Source organism: Perca fluviatilis, chromosome 23, assembly GCF_010015445.1.
Source record: "Perca fluviatilis chromosome 23, GENO_Pfluv_1.0, whole genome shotgun sequence".
NCBI lineage: Eukaryota > Metazoa > Chordata > Actinopteri > Perciformes > Percidae > Perca > Perca fluviatilis.
In genome coordinates this window covers 4,573,839-4,586,119 of record NC_053134.1, presented here as the reverse complement: position 1 = coordinate 4,586,119, position 12,281 = coordinate 4,573,839, and the positions used below count along the sequence as shown (strand labels likewise).

The 12,281-nt window shown below is 37.4% G+C and overlaps 1 protein-coding gene across 2 annotated transcripts; it reads left to right on the top strand.

Annotated features, from left to right (window-relative positions):
- Positions 1-10,889, top strand: tmem19 (transmembrane protein 19). Of its 2 annotated transcripts, none has more exons than XM_039792503.1 (8): positions 1-92; positions 2,787-2,934; positions 3,228-3,341; positions 6,588-6,725; positions 6,810-6,886; positions 7,049-7,226; positions 8,851-9,060; positions 10,145-10,889. In XM_039792503.1, the coding sequence occupies exons 2-8, from the start codon at positions 2,805-2,807 to the stop codon at positions 10,303-10,305; spliced, it is 1,008 nt and encodes a 335-aa protein (XP_039648437.1). In that variant the 5' UTR covers positions 1-92; positions 2,787-2,804; the 3' UTR covers positions 10,306-10,889. The 2 variants fall into 2 exon arrangements, with proteins under 2 accessions (XP_039648437.1, XP_039648436.1); XM_039792502.1 differs by lacking the exon at positions 1-92 and adding an exon at positions 1,163-1,380.
- Positions 10,890-12,281: the final 1,392 nt, after the last annotated feature.

Here is a 12,281-nt window from a genome sequence, read left to right as displayed (position 1 = left end):
GGTGGATCTCTGCTTCCCTTAAAATGTGTCAACGACTTCGAAATGAGCACAAATAACATTTACTCTTATCATCCTCCTCTTCTCCCTGCTCGGTAGGTAACATCCTCTCTCCCTTGTGTGTTGTGTGTTCATTTCTGTAAATGTGACTGATTTGTATGTGTTAAAAACCAGACTATTATTAGTATTTCAATTGTCATTTTGGTTGCCAATTTTGTCCCTATATGTACCTTTGAGCAAGGCACTGGTCACACATTGCAGGTAAAGCCTCTGGTGTACCTCAGCTTCAAGTCAAGAATTTCACAGCTGGAGTTTGTGCACAGATGGAATTTCAGTCAGTGTGTAAACTGGAAAAAAACATTGTTGGCATGGTTTTATTCATATAAGACCTAATTTAAGGATTACAATTCTATTTATGTACAGTTGGTGGACAAGTTTAACAATGTAAACACCTCTGAAATGTGTTTTTTTAAACAAAAATACTTTTTTAGCCCTATAGTTTCTAGAACAGTCTGCATGAGGATCTGAGGGACTCCACATACGAGGAAATTTTTAAAAGAAACCTTACAACATATTTTTTAGCCTGGCATATACTTAAGGTGCCTCATCAATTTTTGATGAGGCAAAGTTTTTAAGTCTTAATCATTGTTTTTTTTATTCAAATTTGTATCCCTGTGTTTATTTATCTTATTGACTTGTATCTGTTTTTGTTGTTGTCATTTTATTGTTGTCTATTTCTATTTTTTTTTGTCTGTGCTGCTTTCATCTTGCTCTCTGAAGCACTTTGAGCCGCATGATTGTATGAAAGGTGCTATATAAATAAAGTTGAGTTGAGTTGAAGTAACGTAATCATAGCTACAAAGTCTGATATGATGTTGAACATTGTTGCAGGGGGAGAGAATGGCATTTAAGATCAAAATTATTAAGTAAAATATCAGCAAGAAAATTAAATTAATTCAAATAAATGCTTGATTTGTTATTTTGGGACCATATAACTTTATCTTGCCTGTTTTTTTATCAGCCGGAGAGGGAAAAAACGAGCAAGACCCGTTGTAAAAGAAAATACAGAGTGATGCCTGTCGTTTTAATACGCCTATGACTTTATTTCAAGTTACTGTCCCTTTAAGAAGTGTCATCGGTTTGTTTTCGGAAGTCGGTCCGTTAACTAAAATGTCCCTCCGGTGTAGCCGTCAATGTAGCACAGTCGTTTGAGTTTTGTTAGCCTGCTTGTAGCATTACTTACTAAAATATATTTGTGATATAAATATATTTATAGAGAAAGATACATTCGTCTCAACTGGAATTAAAGTGTTGAATTTAGCTAATTTTTTAAGTAAAAGCTAGTTTTAACGTTATAAATCACGATGGCTCCGAATATAATCGGTGAGTTCACTTAGCTAGCTGACGTTAACATTAACGTTACATGCAGGAGGTGTAAGCAAAGTAAAGTTAATGGCTTACATGTTAACAAGTAACCTCTGTTTGAACCTGTCAAATATCTATTATAAATGTATGTTACCTACAAACATACCATGCAGGAATGAATTTCACTTTTCAGGATCTCCTCGTTAACGTCACACTATAGCTAGCTAGTTGCTTTTTCGCCAAAATTATTTTTATTCTGCCTCTTCAAGGGAAAGCCTTTCTCCCTGTGTTTTATACTTTGTACTTCTGTTTATACTACAAGCACAAATAAGGCTGTGTCCACACAGCTCTGTCACACCAACTCAACTTAAAGGGACACTTTGCCGATTAGCAGTACTAACTTGATGATATAGGACATTTTACTGACAACCTTTGTAATAGAGATTTGGGAGATGTGGACAAGGAGTGTAAGTAGGCATGGGCAATATATCGATATTAACTCAATATCGATATATGAGACTAGATATCGTCTTAAATTTTGGATATTGTGATATGATGACACAAGTGTTGTCTTTCCTGGTTTTAAAGGCAGCATTACAGTAAAGTGATGTATTTTGCTGAACTTACCCACTGATCTTTACCCACTTAGTCATTAAATCCACATTACTGATGATTATTTATCTAATTCTAAAATCTAATTGTGTCAGTATTTTGTGAAAGCACCAATTGTCCACCCTACAATATTGTCGCAATATCGATATTGATGTATTAGGTCAAGAATATCGTGATATTTGATTTTCTCCATATCGCCCAGCTCTTGTTTGTGAGTCCAGTCATGTGTAAACAAACTGTGTAGCGTGGTGGATCCACTTAGGGATGTAACGGCATGAAAATTGAACCTCACGGTTATAGTGACCAAAATTATCACGGTTTTCGGTATTATCGCGGTATTTTTAAAAGTGTGTTCAATATGTACAGAAACCACTGATAGGCCTACCCAAGCTGAAATAGTTTCATAAAGTGTAACAGTATTTATCATATTACAAAAAACTTCAAGAAACGCACGTTGTAGCTGGGAAGGATTAAACACACGGTTTCCACACCGTGGTAATCCACTGTGATGATAATGATATTTTAAATGAAAATGGTAATTGTTATCGTCAACATTTTTATAGTGGTTTACCGTTACACCGGTAATCGTTACATCCCTAGATCCACTTCATACGTCAACTTTGAAGGTCGATCTTACCGCCTGCTGTTGTGGCCCAAATCTCAACACAAAGGTGGCCAGTAAAATTTTACCATGACAGATCAGATGTACACAAATATGAGAATTACACCCAAGTTAGCAAATGCCAGAATTTCTCTTTTATTGCAACAAACACATCCAAGAATGTACAACGATCCTGTCTCCTGTCCTGCAGCTCGGCCTGCTTGTCACCATGGACTCTGATAGTCAACTGCTGATGAAAGAGAACATCAAGATGATGACTGATATGATTGTGCTGTGTGCCACTTTGGCACTCTCCCTCTTCTTCTGGGTCCTCTCCCTCGTCATCAGCACCTACTCTGGTGAGTCTGGAAAACTGCCAAGTCCAATGAATATTAACACTACAGTTTTTAAGTTTCGGTTTTAGTGTAAGATAAACCTTTCTGTGGATACATGGCCGGTTGCAGGTTATTCTGAAAAATGTCCTTTTAAGAGCGCCAAATCATGTGCTTTTTTTTCTTCACAACTAGTCCGTTTCTTTTCCCCAGAAATGAACTGCTGAACAAACATTTTTGTGGGAAACCACCAGAGCCCTCTCATGGGGAGAAATGTTACAGTGATTATGGTCTGACTTTGTGTTTGTGTCTGTTTACAGGAACACTGCAGCCTGTGTCACCGTGGCGGTGGTTGTTCTCCATCTTGGTCCCCCTTGTGGTGACGATCAGAGCGACAAAGAGAGGCAGTCTGAACTACTCAGGAGCCCTGGGAGGTCAGTGTGTGTCCATAAAGGCAACCTTCTTGTTTTTTTTAAAGCTGCACTGAGGAATATTCTTTATTAACAGTGAATGGAATGACTCAGTTTCATTTATTTTATTTATAAGGACAATGCACATTAATCAACATTTCTCTAAATGTGCCAGTGTTAGCCAGCCGGATAATTTTTAACTGTAGTCCTTTGGCGAGATGTTTTGAGACCAGAGCAACAGGAAACCGCGAGACATTAGTACAGGTTAAAGTGATGGTTCGGAGTAATTCACCCTAGGGTCCTTTGCACCATGACCTCGAGCCAAACACCCCCCCAGAAGCTTTTTTCACCTGGGTCTAACATTGGGCGAGTTAGCGTAGAGTAGCGTTAGCCGCTGAATAGCTTAGCGCAAGGGCTAATGGACCCACGTTTGTATCTCTTAAATGACCCCACTAATAATGCCCGAAATATATATAATACCAAAGGTCTACACTAGTATATATAGGTTATGCACTCATAAAACGATGGATTGGAAAGTTTGTAAGTACACCAGAAGTTTATGGAAATAACACTTGCCTGCTGGCTTCTGCTCTCTGCTGCTGCTCTCTGGTACAACCTCTAAATATGAAACTGAAAATGAGCATAATATGAGCACTTTAAGTTGATGCTCTCTAATTGTTATCTCTGAATTAAAATTTAGCCAGAGAATGTGACTCCTGAAATGGATCAGTTAGAGAGAAGACGCTGACTCTGTTGGAACTACAGAAACACTTAGTCTACTAGAGTGGAGCGTCTTCCCTCCCAAAGGATCCGATGGCTGCAGAGAGCAAAGATCCAAACAGACAAGTTTAATTCTGGCCTGCCGTCGAGTCGCTCTCACCCCTCGTCTAGATGGCAAACGTCTCGTCAGCAGCGCAAAAACTTGTCAAAATGCTTAACATATAAGAACAAGTGTTACACAATACAGATCAATAAATTATAGAGAAAAACATGCCCTCAGAAACAAAAATAAAAACTAAAGATCAATGTCAGATAATAACGAGAAAAAAAAAATGAAGTTTATATTTAAAATTAAAAAATAATAATTATAAAACATTAAAATATGTATGTGTGTAAATGGTAGTGTTTTATTGGGCAACAACTTTATCAACCATAAACGCTACAAGTCTCATTTCACTCGTGAGACAAGCGCCTGCTCGCAGCTGGTGCAGAAAGCTGCATCAATTAAAATGAGAGCGTATCTGTTGCGAGAGACGTCGTTTTCTGGTAATCTTTCCTTCACACTATCAATTGCCTTCAGGCAGTTTTTCTGTCAGCAGACGAGTTCTTGAAAGCTGCTCCCTGTTACAGTGCAGCAGGAAAAATAATATGCTCACTTGAAACATTATGTATTTTCAAATCAATTAGTTTTTGCCTGCTAAAAGCCTAACATCCAATAGAACAGAGAACTCTTTCCAGGAGAAATCCAAACCATTCATAGCTCTAAACAAAAACAGTCTCTCTGTTAACACTGAGCTGTACTGGGAGGAATGCATCATGACACGTTTCAGTCTCCAGTTTTCTGTTTCCTCTTTCGTCCTAAATTACTAAAGTAAAAGTAGCTATTATAATACAACATTATAAAGATACTTACAAGTAAAAGTCCTGCATTCAAAGCTTTATTTTTTTATTAAGATTTTTTGGGGGGTATTTTAGGCAGATGAAGACATGAAAGGGGAGAGAGAGGGGGAATGACATGCAGCAAAGGGCCGCAGGTCAGAGTCAAACCCGCAGCTGCTGCGTGGAGGGGTAAACCTCTAAATATGTGCGTTGTGTGGCGGAGGTGTGCGCTCTCCGTGTGCCCTTTTTAGTTTAGAAAGTAATCATAATGTATTTAAAATCCTAACCTGAAAAGTATACATAGCTGTAAAATAAATGTAGTGGGCTAAACAAATACTATATTTGCCACAAATCGAAGTGGAGCAGAAGTCAGTTCAGTCTATGAAGCTTGTTGTTTTTAATTATATCTATAAATATAATCAAGTTACTGATGAGATTTTCCATTTAATTTGACATAAAAAGTTATTTTTGTTTGAAGCGTTGGGGGTCACGTTTTCTCACAAAAGCTCTTTCTCAGAAAAACAGATGAATAGTTTTATTTTAAATGGTGCGATCGTATCCATTCAACTTTTATTTTATGCACTGGAAATGTGACTATACCTTTTTTGTTTTTAATTTTTTTCGGCCGCATCCTCAGGATCAGCATCTCTGTAGCCCAAACTGCCAAAAAGTATTAATTCTATATCTATTAAAAAAGTTTTATAAGGGACTTGATGTCAAACGGCATTGTGTTTTGCAGAAATTTCAAAGATGGAAGTTACTTCCGCTTTCCAAGAAGCAAATCATTTGTAATTAAAGTAAAGAAGTCCCCAAAAACACAGAATGTCGGCGTGCCCAACTTTGGTCTGTGACTCTTACACAGTTTATGGAAATGTATTTGTTTGTTTTAGTTGAAGTCAGAAAGTATTGAGAGACAGACCAAGGCTACGTTCACACCGCAAGTCTTAATGCTTAATTCGGATTTTTTTAGCTCAATTTTTTGTTTGATGACCTTTTTAAAATGTGGCCTATATCCGATTCCAGTGTGAACTGTTTGCGTTTTCGAACTGACCCGCATGCTTAAAAAAACAATAACAATGACGTCACACGCAGCACGCTGTTGCTGTCTAAAGTTAGGAAGGTTATGGAGGAAGTCAGCATTTTCACTTTTATTTTAAAATGTTTGTGTAATGGCAGCCGTAACATTAATGAGCATACACTAAGTAGGTCTAACACCTCCCTCTCCCTCCATTGACTTGCTCCATCACTGTTCTCCATTTTGTAGGCCTAGTCAAGTTTTTAATTTTACTGTCTGTGTATAGGGTAAGCATAATTGTGACAAATGTCGATGTAGATTGACGTAAAGGTCGCATCAAATTGGTTGTTCACACTGCGGCCACATTGGAAAAAAAATCTGACCTGGGTCTGATTCAGGACCACATATGGAAGTGGTCTCAATCTGATTTGAAAATATCAGATCTGGGCAAGATTTGAGTGTTCACACTACTTCTGAAGAAGTCTGACCTGGTCACATGACCACTTTTGCCTGCAGCCTGAACGTACATTGTTAGTTTGAGTCTGCACGTGGGATTTGTTGGCAGTGAGAAAAATAACGCCAGCCTTATCATTTAGGTTATTTATCTGTTTGGAGAATTCAGACTTTTTTCTCTAACGTGAAATGTGTTTTCTCAGCTCTCCTGGTAGGATTTGTGTTGACGATGGCCAACTACAGCTTCTTCTCCTCTCTGCTCGCCTTCTTCATCACCTCCTCCAAACTGACCCGCTGGGGAGGAGCACAGAAGAGGAAAATAGACGCAGAGTACAAAGAAGGTGAGAGACGTGAAAGGGTGCCCTTTTTTATTTGTTTATTTTTTTTTCAAATTTATAATGTATTAACATTTGTGTTTGTGTTAGGGGGCCAGAGGAACTGGATTCAGGTCTTCTGTAATGGAGGAGTTCCTACAGAGCTGGCACTGCTCTATATGATAGAGGTAAACGCACACATTGGAGTACATTTTTCTTATTCTTTATGTAGACAATTTCTGTACAAAAAAACAATAAAAGTAATAAAAAAAAGGTTTCTATTATATGCAAATGTTTATTTCCCCTTAGTATATAATCGTACGTCTTTTAAAATGGCGGTTGTGTTTCAGGTGGGTCCAGGTGAGATCCCCATTGATTTCAGCAAACAGTACTCGGCCTCCTGGATGTGCCTCTCTCTACTGGGCGCGCTCGCATGCAGCACCGGGGACACCTGGGCGTCGGAGGTGGGGCCCGTCCTCAGCCAATCACAGCCTAAACTCATCACCACCTGGAAGGAAGTCCCGGCAGGTGAGAAGCAAAGTGAACTGGCTCGTTAGAGATGAGCCAGGCCTGCTCAGAATCCATCAACGCCGATCACCGGCCACTGCGTGCCAGTTAGATTTGGGTCCGGCTTGATCCCGACTTGCTCTGACGTCCTGCACGCTAGTCTCGCATTGCCAGACCTTCCTCCACAGCGCTGCGGAGGAGGGTCGGGCGAGTCCACACAGCATTCCGGGATGGAAGAAAAACGTGCTCTGGTTCATTGGCATTTCTTTAAACCAAACACAGTCGTCTTGGGTGATGCTAAGTGCCGGAAGGAGCCACGGTGCCTCTGCAAAATAGGCTTGGGAAGGAACTTGTTTTGGTGGAACATGTGTACGTTCAAAAGTAGTTTTAGTCGTGCAACAGAAAACTCAGATTGGACAGATAGTCTAGCTAGCTGTCTGGATTTACCCTGCAGAGATCTGAGGAGCAGTTAACCATAGTCCTCACAAATCAGCCGGAGTTTGAAATTACAAAGAAAGAAAGCGGGAGGTAACGGACACCCGGCCGAAAAGAGGGACATCCGGCGGCACCGGTGGAACGTCGTGGATATAATAATAATTAATAATAATTTTATTTGATATAGCACCTTTTACGGACAGAGTCACAAAGTGCTTCACACAAAATACATTTAAAATACAGTAGGATCCAAAACAGAAAATAAACAAGCAAAAACAAATACAATACCAATGAAGATTAAAAGACTAAAAACCCCAAATTACAAACATGAGACCAAAGCGAGTTGAAACAAGTGTGTCTTCAGCTGCTTTCTAAAACCGAGACCGAGACTGCAGAACGTAAGGTAAAGGAAGGGCTTTCCACAGAGTCGGTGCTGCCACTTCAAAGGAACGCTCGCCTTGAGTTTTCAAACGAGCGCGTGTGAACACCAGTAGTACCTGGTTAGAAGATAGGTTCCCTGGTTAGGGTGCACATGTAGGCTCTATACACCCTAACCTCACAAGATTGAGGTTTTTAGAGCCAGGCGCCAAAGTTGCTCTCCATGACTGCAAGACCTAGGGCATGATGGGAAACACCTGGCTCTCACCTGCTATAACCGCTGATTGGTTCAGAATTGACTAAACACTATGACGTTTCATATAAACTTTTCATTGTTTAATTGGATAAATTTAGAATTGATATTTGTCTGATTTGAATGAGGTCAATAAACAAAAACTTAGATACTAGGTCCATAGTTTGAGTTTTCTGTAATATTATTGATGTGAAATTAATTTTTCCAGTCTATGATAGCCAAATGACCTACAGTAAAGCTACTTAACATACATGTAAGCAGAAGCTGTCTTTAGATCTGTGACATTCTGTGTAAAAGGCTGCATGTGTTAATGTACGTACATGATGACAGATGGAGGCAAATGTTCAACAATACACACAGTTAATTTGTATTGAGTGTCAGTCTATGTAGGATTATGTAAATTCTTATTTCTTGAAAATGTTTCCGTTAAATGTGTTTTTTTTTACAATGGTTTATGGAAATGTGATATAAATGTAGATGTATAAAATGTGCCCCACAGTGTTTATACTGGTGCATTTGTTTATTCGGATCTACTTTCTTCTACTTTCATTCTAATTTTTCTGCGCTTTTACCCTCCAGGAACAAATGGAGGAGTCACACCCGTCGGATTGGCCGCCAGCTTACTTGGTGGACTTGTGGTGGGCGTGGCTTACTATGTAACACAGCTTCTATTGGTTGGCGATCTGAACCTGGCGGACCCCCAGTGGCCAATCATAGTGTATGGCGGTGTGGCTGGCCTGTTGGGATCGATGCTTGACTCTTTCCTGGGAGCTCACATGCAATACTCAGGTAGGAATACTGATTGTTTTTTTTCGACATGCTTTACTATGACTTTTTTCGACATACTATACTGACTTTTTCATGACTTTTTTGACATACTATACTATGACTTTTTTGACACACTGTGCTGACCTTTTTATGACTTTTTTTAAATACTGTACTATGACTATTTCAACATTCATCAACATGCTATACTATGACTTTTGTCATGACTTTTTCGATATCTACTGACTTTTTTCAACATACTGTACTACGACTTTTTTCGACAAGCTATACTATGACTTTTTTCATGACTTTTTCGACATGCTATACTATGACTTTTTTCGACATACTATACTGACTTTTTCATGACTTTTTGAATACATACTATACGCTACACACTGTGCTGACTTATACGTCTTTTGCTTTTTAAATACTGTACTATGACTATTTCAACATTCATCAACATGCTATACTATGACTTTTGTCATGACTTTTTCGATATCTACTGACTTTTTTCAACATACTGTACTACGACTTTTTTCGACAAGCTATACTATGACTTTTTTCATGACTTTTTCGACATGCTATACTATGACTTTTTTCGACCTACTATACTATGACTTTTTTCGACATGCTATACTATGACTTTTTTCATTACTTTTTCAATATGCTATACTATGACTTTTTTCGACATACTATATTATGACATTTTTCATGACTTTTTCGACATACTATACTATGACTTTTTTCATTACTTTTTCAACATGCTATACTATGACTTTTTTTCATGACTTTTTTCGACATACTATACTATTACTTTTTTCAACATGCTATACTACGACTTCTGTCATGACTTTTTCGACATGTTATACTAAGACTTTTTTCCGACATACTATACTATGACTTTTTTTGACATGCTATACTATGACTTTTTTCATGACTTTTTCGACATGCTATACTATGACACTTCTTTACAGTGACCATCACTGAAAAGTGAACACTGGAGCTGGACCAATTAGTAAATTAACTGAACAAAACTAAAATTTAATTGACAGAAGATGAATCTCTGAGGTACTAATCTGGCTTTTCCCCTTCCTCTGTCTGTCTTTAGGCTTTGACGCGAGCATCGGGAAGGTGGTAAGCTATGAGTCTGCCACGACCCGGCGGATCTGTGGGAAACCAATCTTAGACAACAACGCAGTCAACCTGTTCTCCTCCGTCATCATCGCACTCATCCTGCCAGGGCTGGCATGGGGGATGTGGCCTCGATAGACTGACAACTGTCAATGCAGTGCAGCCGGACGACTAACATGAGATGGACTGCTGATTATTTAAGACATTTGAGTAATATGTTGGGTTGTTGTTGATCACACAAACATCACACAAAAAGTTAATACAACAGACTCTGCCTGCATAGTTGAAAGGCTCTGATCATGATATGTCTCTTTGGAAGAAAAAAGAACAGGAAATAAATACTGACCAATGAAAACTTCTTAACAGTAACTGATGGACTGAGGTTATCTACGCAGGTTTTAGGGGAACGTTTTATGGCCTGCATGCAGATATGGAATAATAATTAAATGGACTGTGTTTTTGTTCTTTTTTTTTTTTTTATTTGAAGCTGGTTTGTGCCCGCTTAATGTGATTTTTTCAGTATTTAAGACTGATTTCTGGTATCGTTATGACCATAATTTATGCAGTCTGTTTCCAAGTGAGCCTCAGTCTTCACAGTATGAATTTACATGTCAATAATTCAAAATGTATTTCCTGCCATTGGCTGTTAAAGGTGTTTTTTGTTTTTGTGTAAATCAGTCATATTATTACATCGTATATATCGAATAAAAGTCATAGCATGTCAAAAAAAGTCATAGTATATACTACTGTATGTCAAAAAAGTCATAATATAGCTTGTTGAAAGTCATAGTATTTTGAAATAGTCATGAATAAGTCAAAAGAAATGTCAAAGTCATAGTATAGTATGTTGAAATAGTCATGAAAAAGTGATAGTATAACATGTTTAAATAAGTCATTATAGCATGTCAAAAAAGTCATGAAAAAAGTCATATGGTATGTCGACAGAAGTCCTAGTATAGCATGTCAAAAAAGTCATGAAAAGTCTTATGGTATGTCGAAAAAAGTCAGTATGTCGAAAAAGTCATGAAAAATGTCATAGTAGAGTATGCTGATAAAGTCATGAAAAAAATCTGATTATATGTCGAGAAAAGTCATAGTATAGTATGTCAAAAAAGGCATGAAAAGAAGTCATAGTATAGTATGTCGATAAAGTGATGAAAAAAGTCGTATTATATGTCGAAATAAGTCATAGTATAGCATGTTAAAAAAGTCATAGTATAGTATGACAAAAAAAGTCATAGTATAGTATGTTGAATATAATCATAGTATAGCATGTCGAAAGAATCATGAAAAGATTCATAGTATAGCATGTCAAAAAAGTCATGAAAAGTCGTATTATGGTAGGGCGAAAAAAGTCATAGTATAGCATGTTTAAAAAGTCATGAAAAAAGTTGTATTATAGTATGTCGAAATAAGTCATAGTATAGCATGTTTAAAAAGTCATGAATAAAGTCGTATTATAATATGTCGAGAAAAGTCATAGTATAGCATGTTGAAAAAAGTCATAGTATAGAATGTCGAATATAATCACAGTATAGTATGTCGATAAAGTCATGAAAAAAGTCGTATTATAGTACGTTGAAATAAGTCATAGTATAGCATGTTGAAAAAGTAATAGTATAGTATGTAAAAAAAGTCGAGAAAAAGTCATAGTATAGCATGTCGAAAACTCATGAAAAAAAGTCATAGTATAGCATGTCGAAAAATTCATGAAAAGTTATAGTATAGCATATCGAAAAAAGTCACGAAAAGAAGTCAAAGCCATAGTATAGTATGTCAAAAAAGTCACAGTATAGTATGTCGAATATAATAATAGTTATAGCATGTCGAAAAAGTCATAAAATAGTCATAATATAGCATGTTGAATATTCATGAAAAAAGTCATAGTATAGCATGTCCAAAAATTCATAAAAAGTCATAGTATAGTATGTCAAAAAAAGGCATGAAAAAAGTCATAGTATAGCATGTTGAAAAACTCATAGTATAACATGTCGAAAGAGTCATGAAAAAAGCCATAGTATAGTATGTCGAAATAGTCATGAAATAGCAGGTCGAAAAAAGTTATAGTATGTTGAAACAATTCATGACAAAAGTCACATTATAGTATGTCGAAA

Bases quoted from the DNA above. Each gene is read 5' to 3' on its own strand.
- tmem19 (XM_039792503.1), top strand. From the start codon at position 2,805: ATGGACTCTGATAGTCAACTGCTGATGAAAGAGAACATCAAGATGATG. The intron at 2,935-3,227 runs GTGAGTCTGGAA...GTCTGTTTACAG, and splicing joins CGTCATCAGCACCTACTCTG to GAACACTGCAGCCTGTGTCA. The intron at 3,342-6,587 runs GTCAGTGTGTGT...GTGTTTTCTCAG, and splicing joins CTACTCAGGAGCCCTGGGAG to CTCTCCTGGTAGGATTTGTG.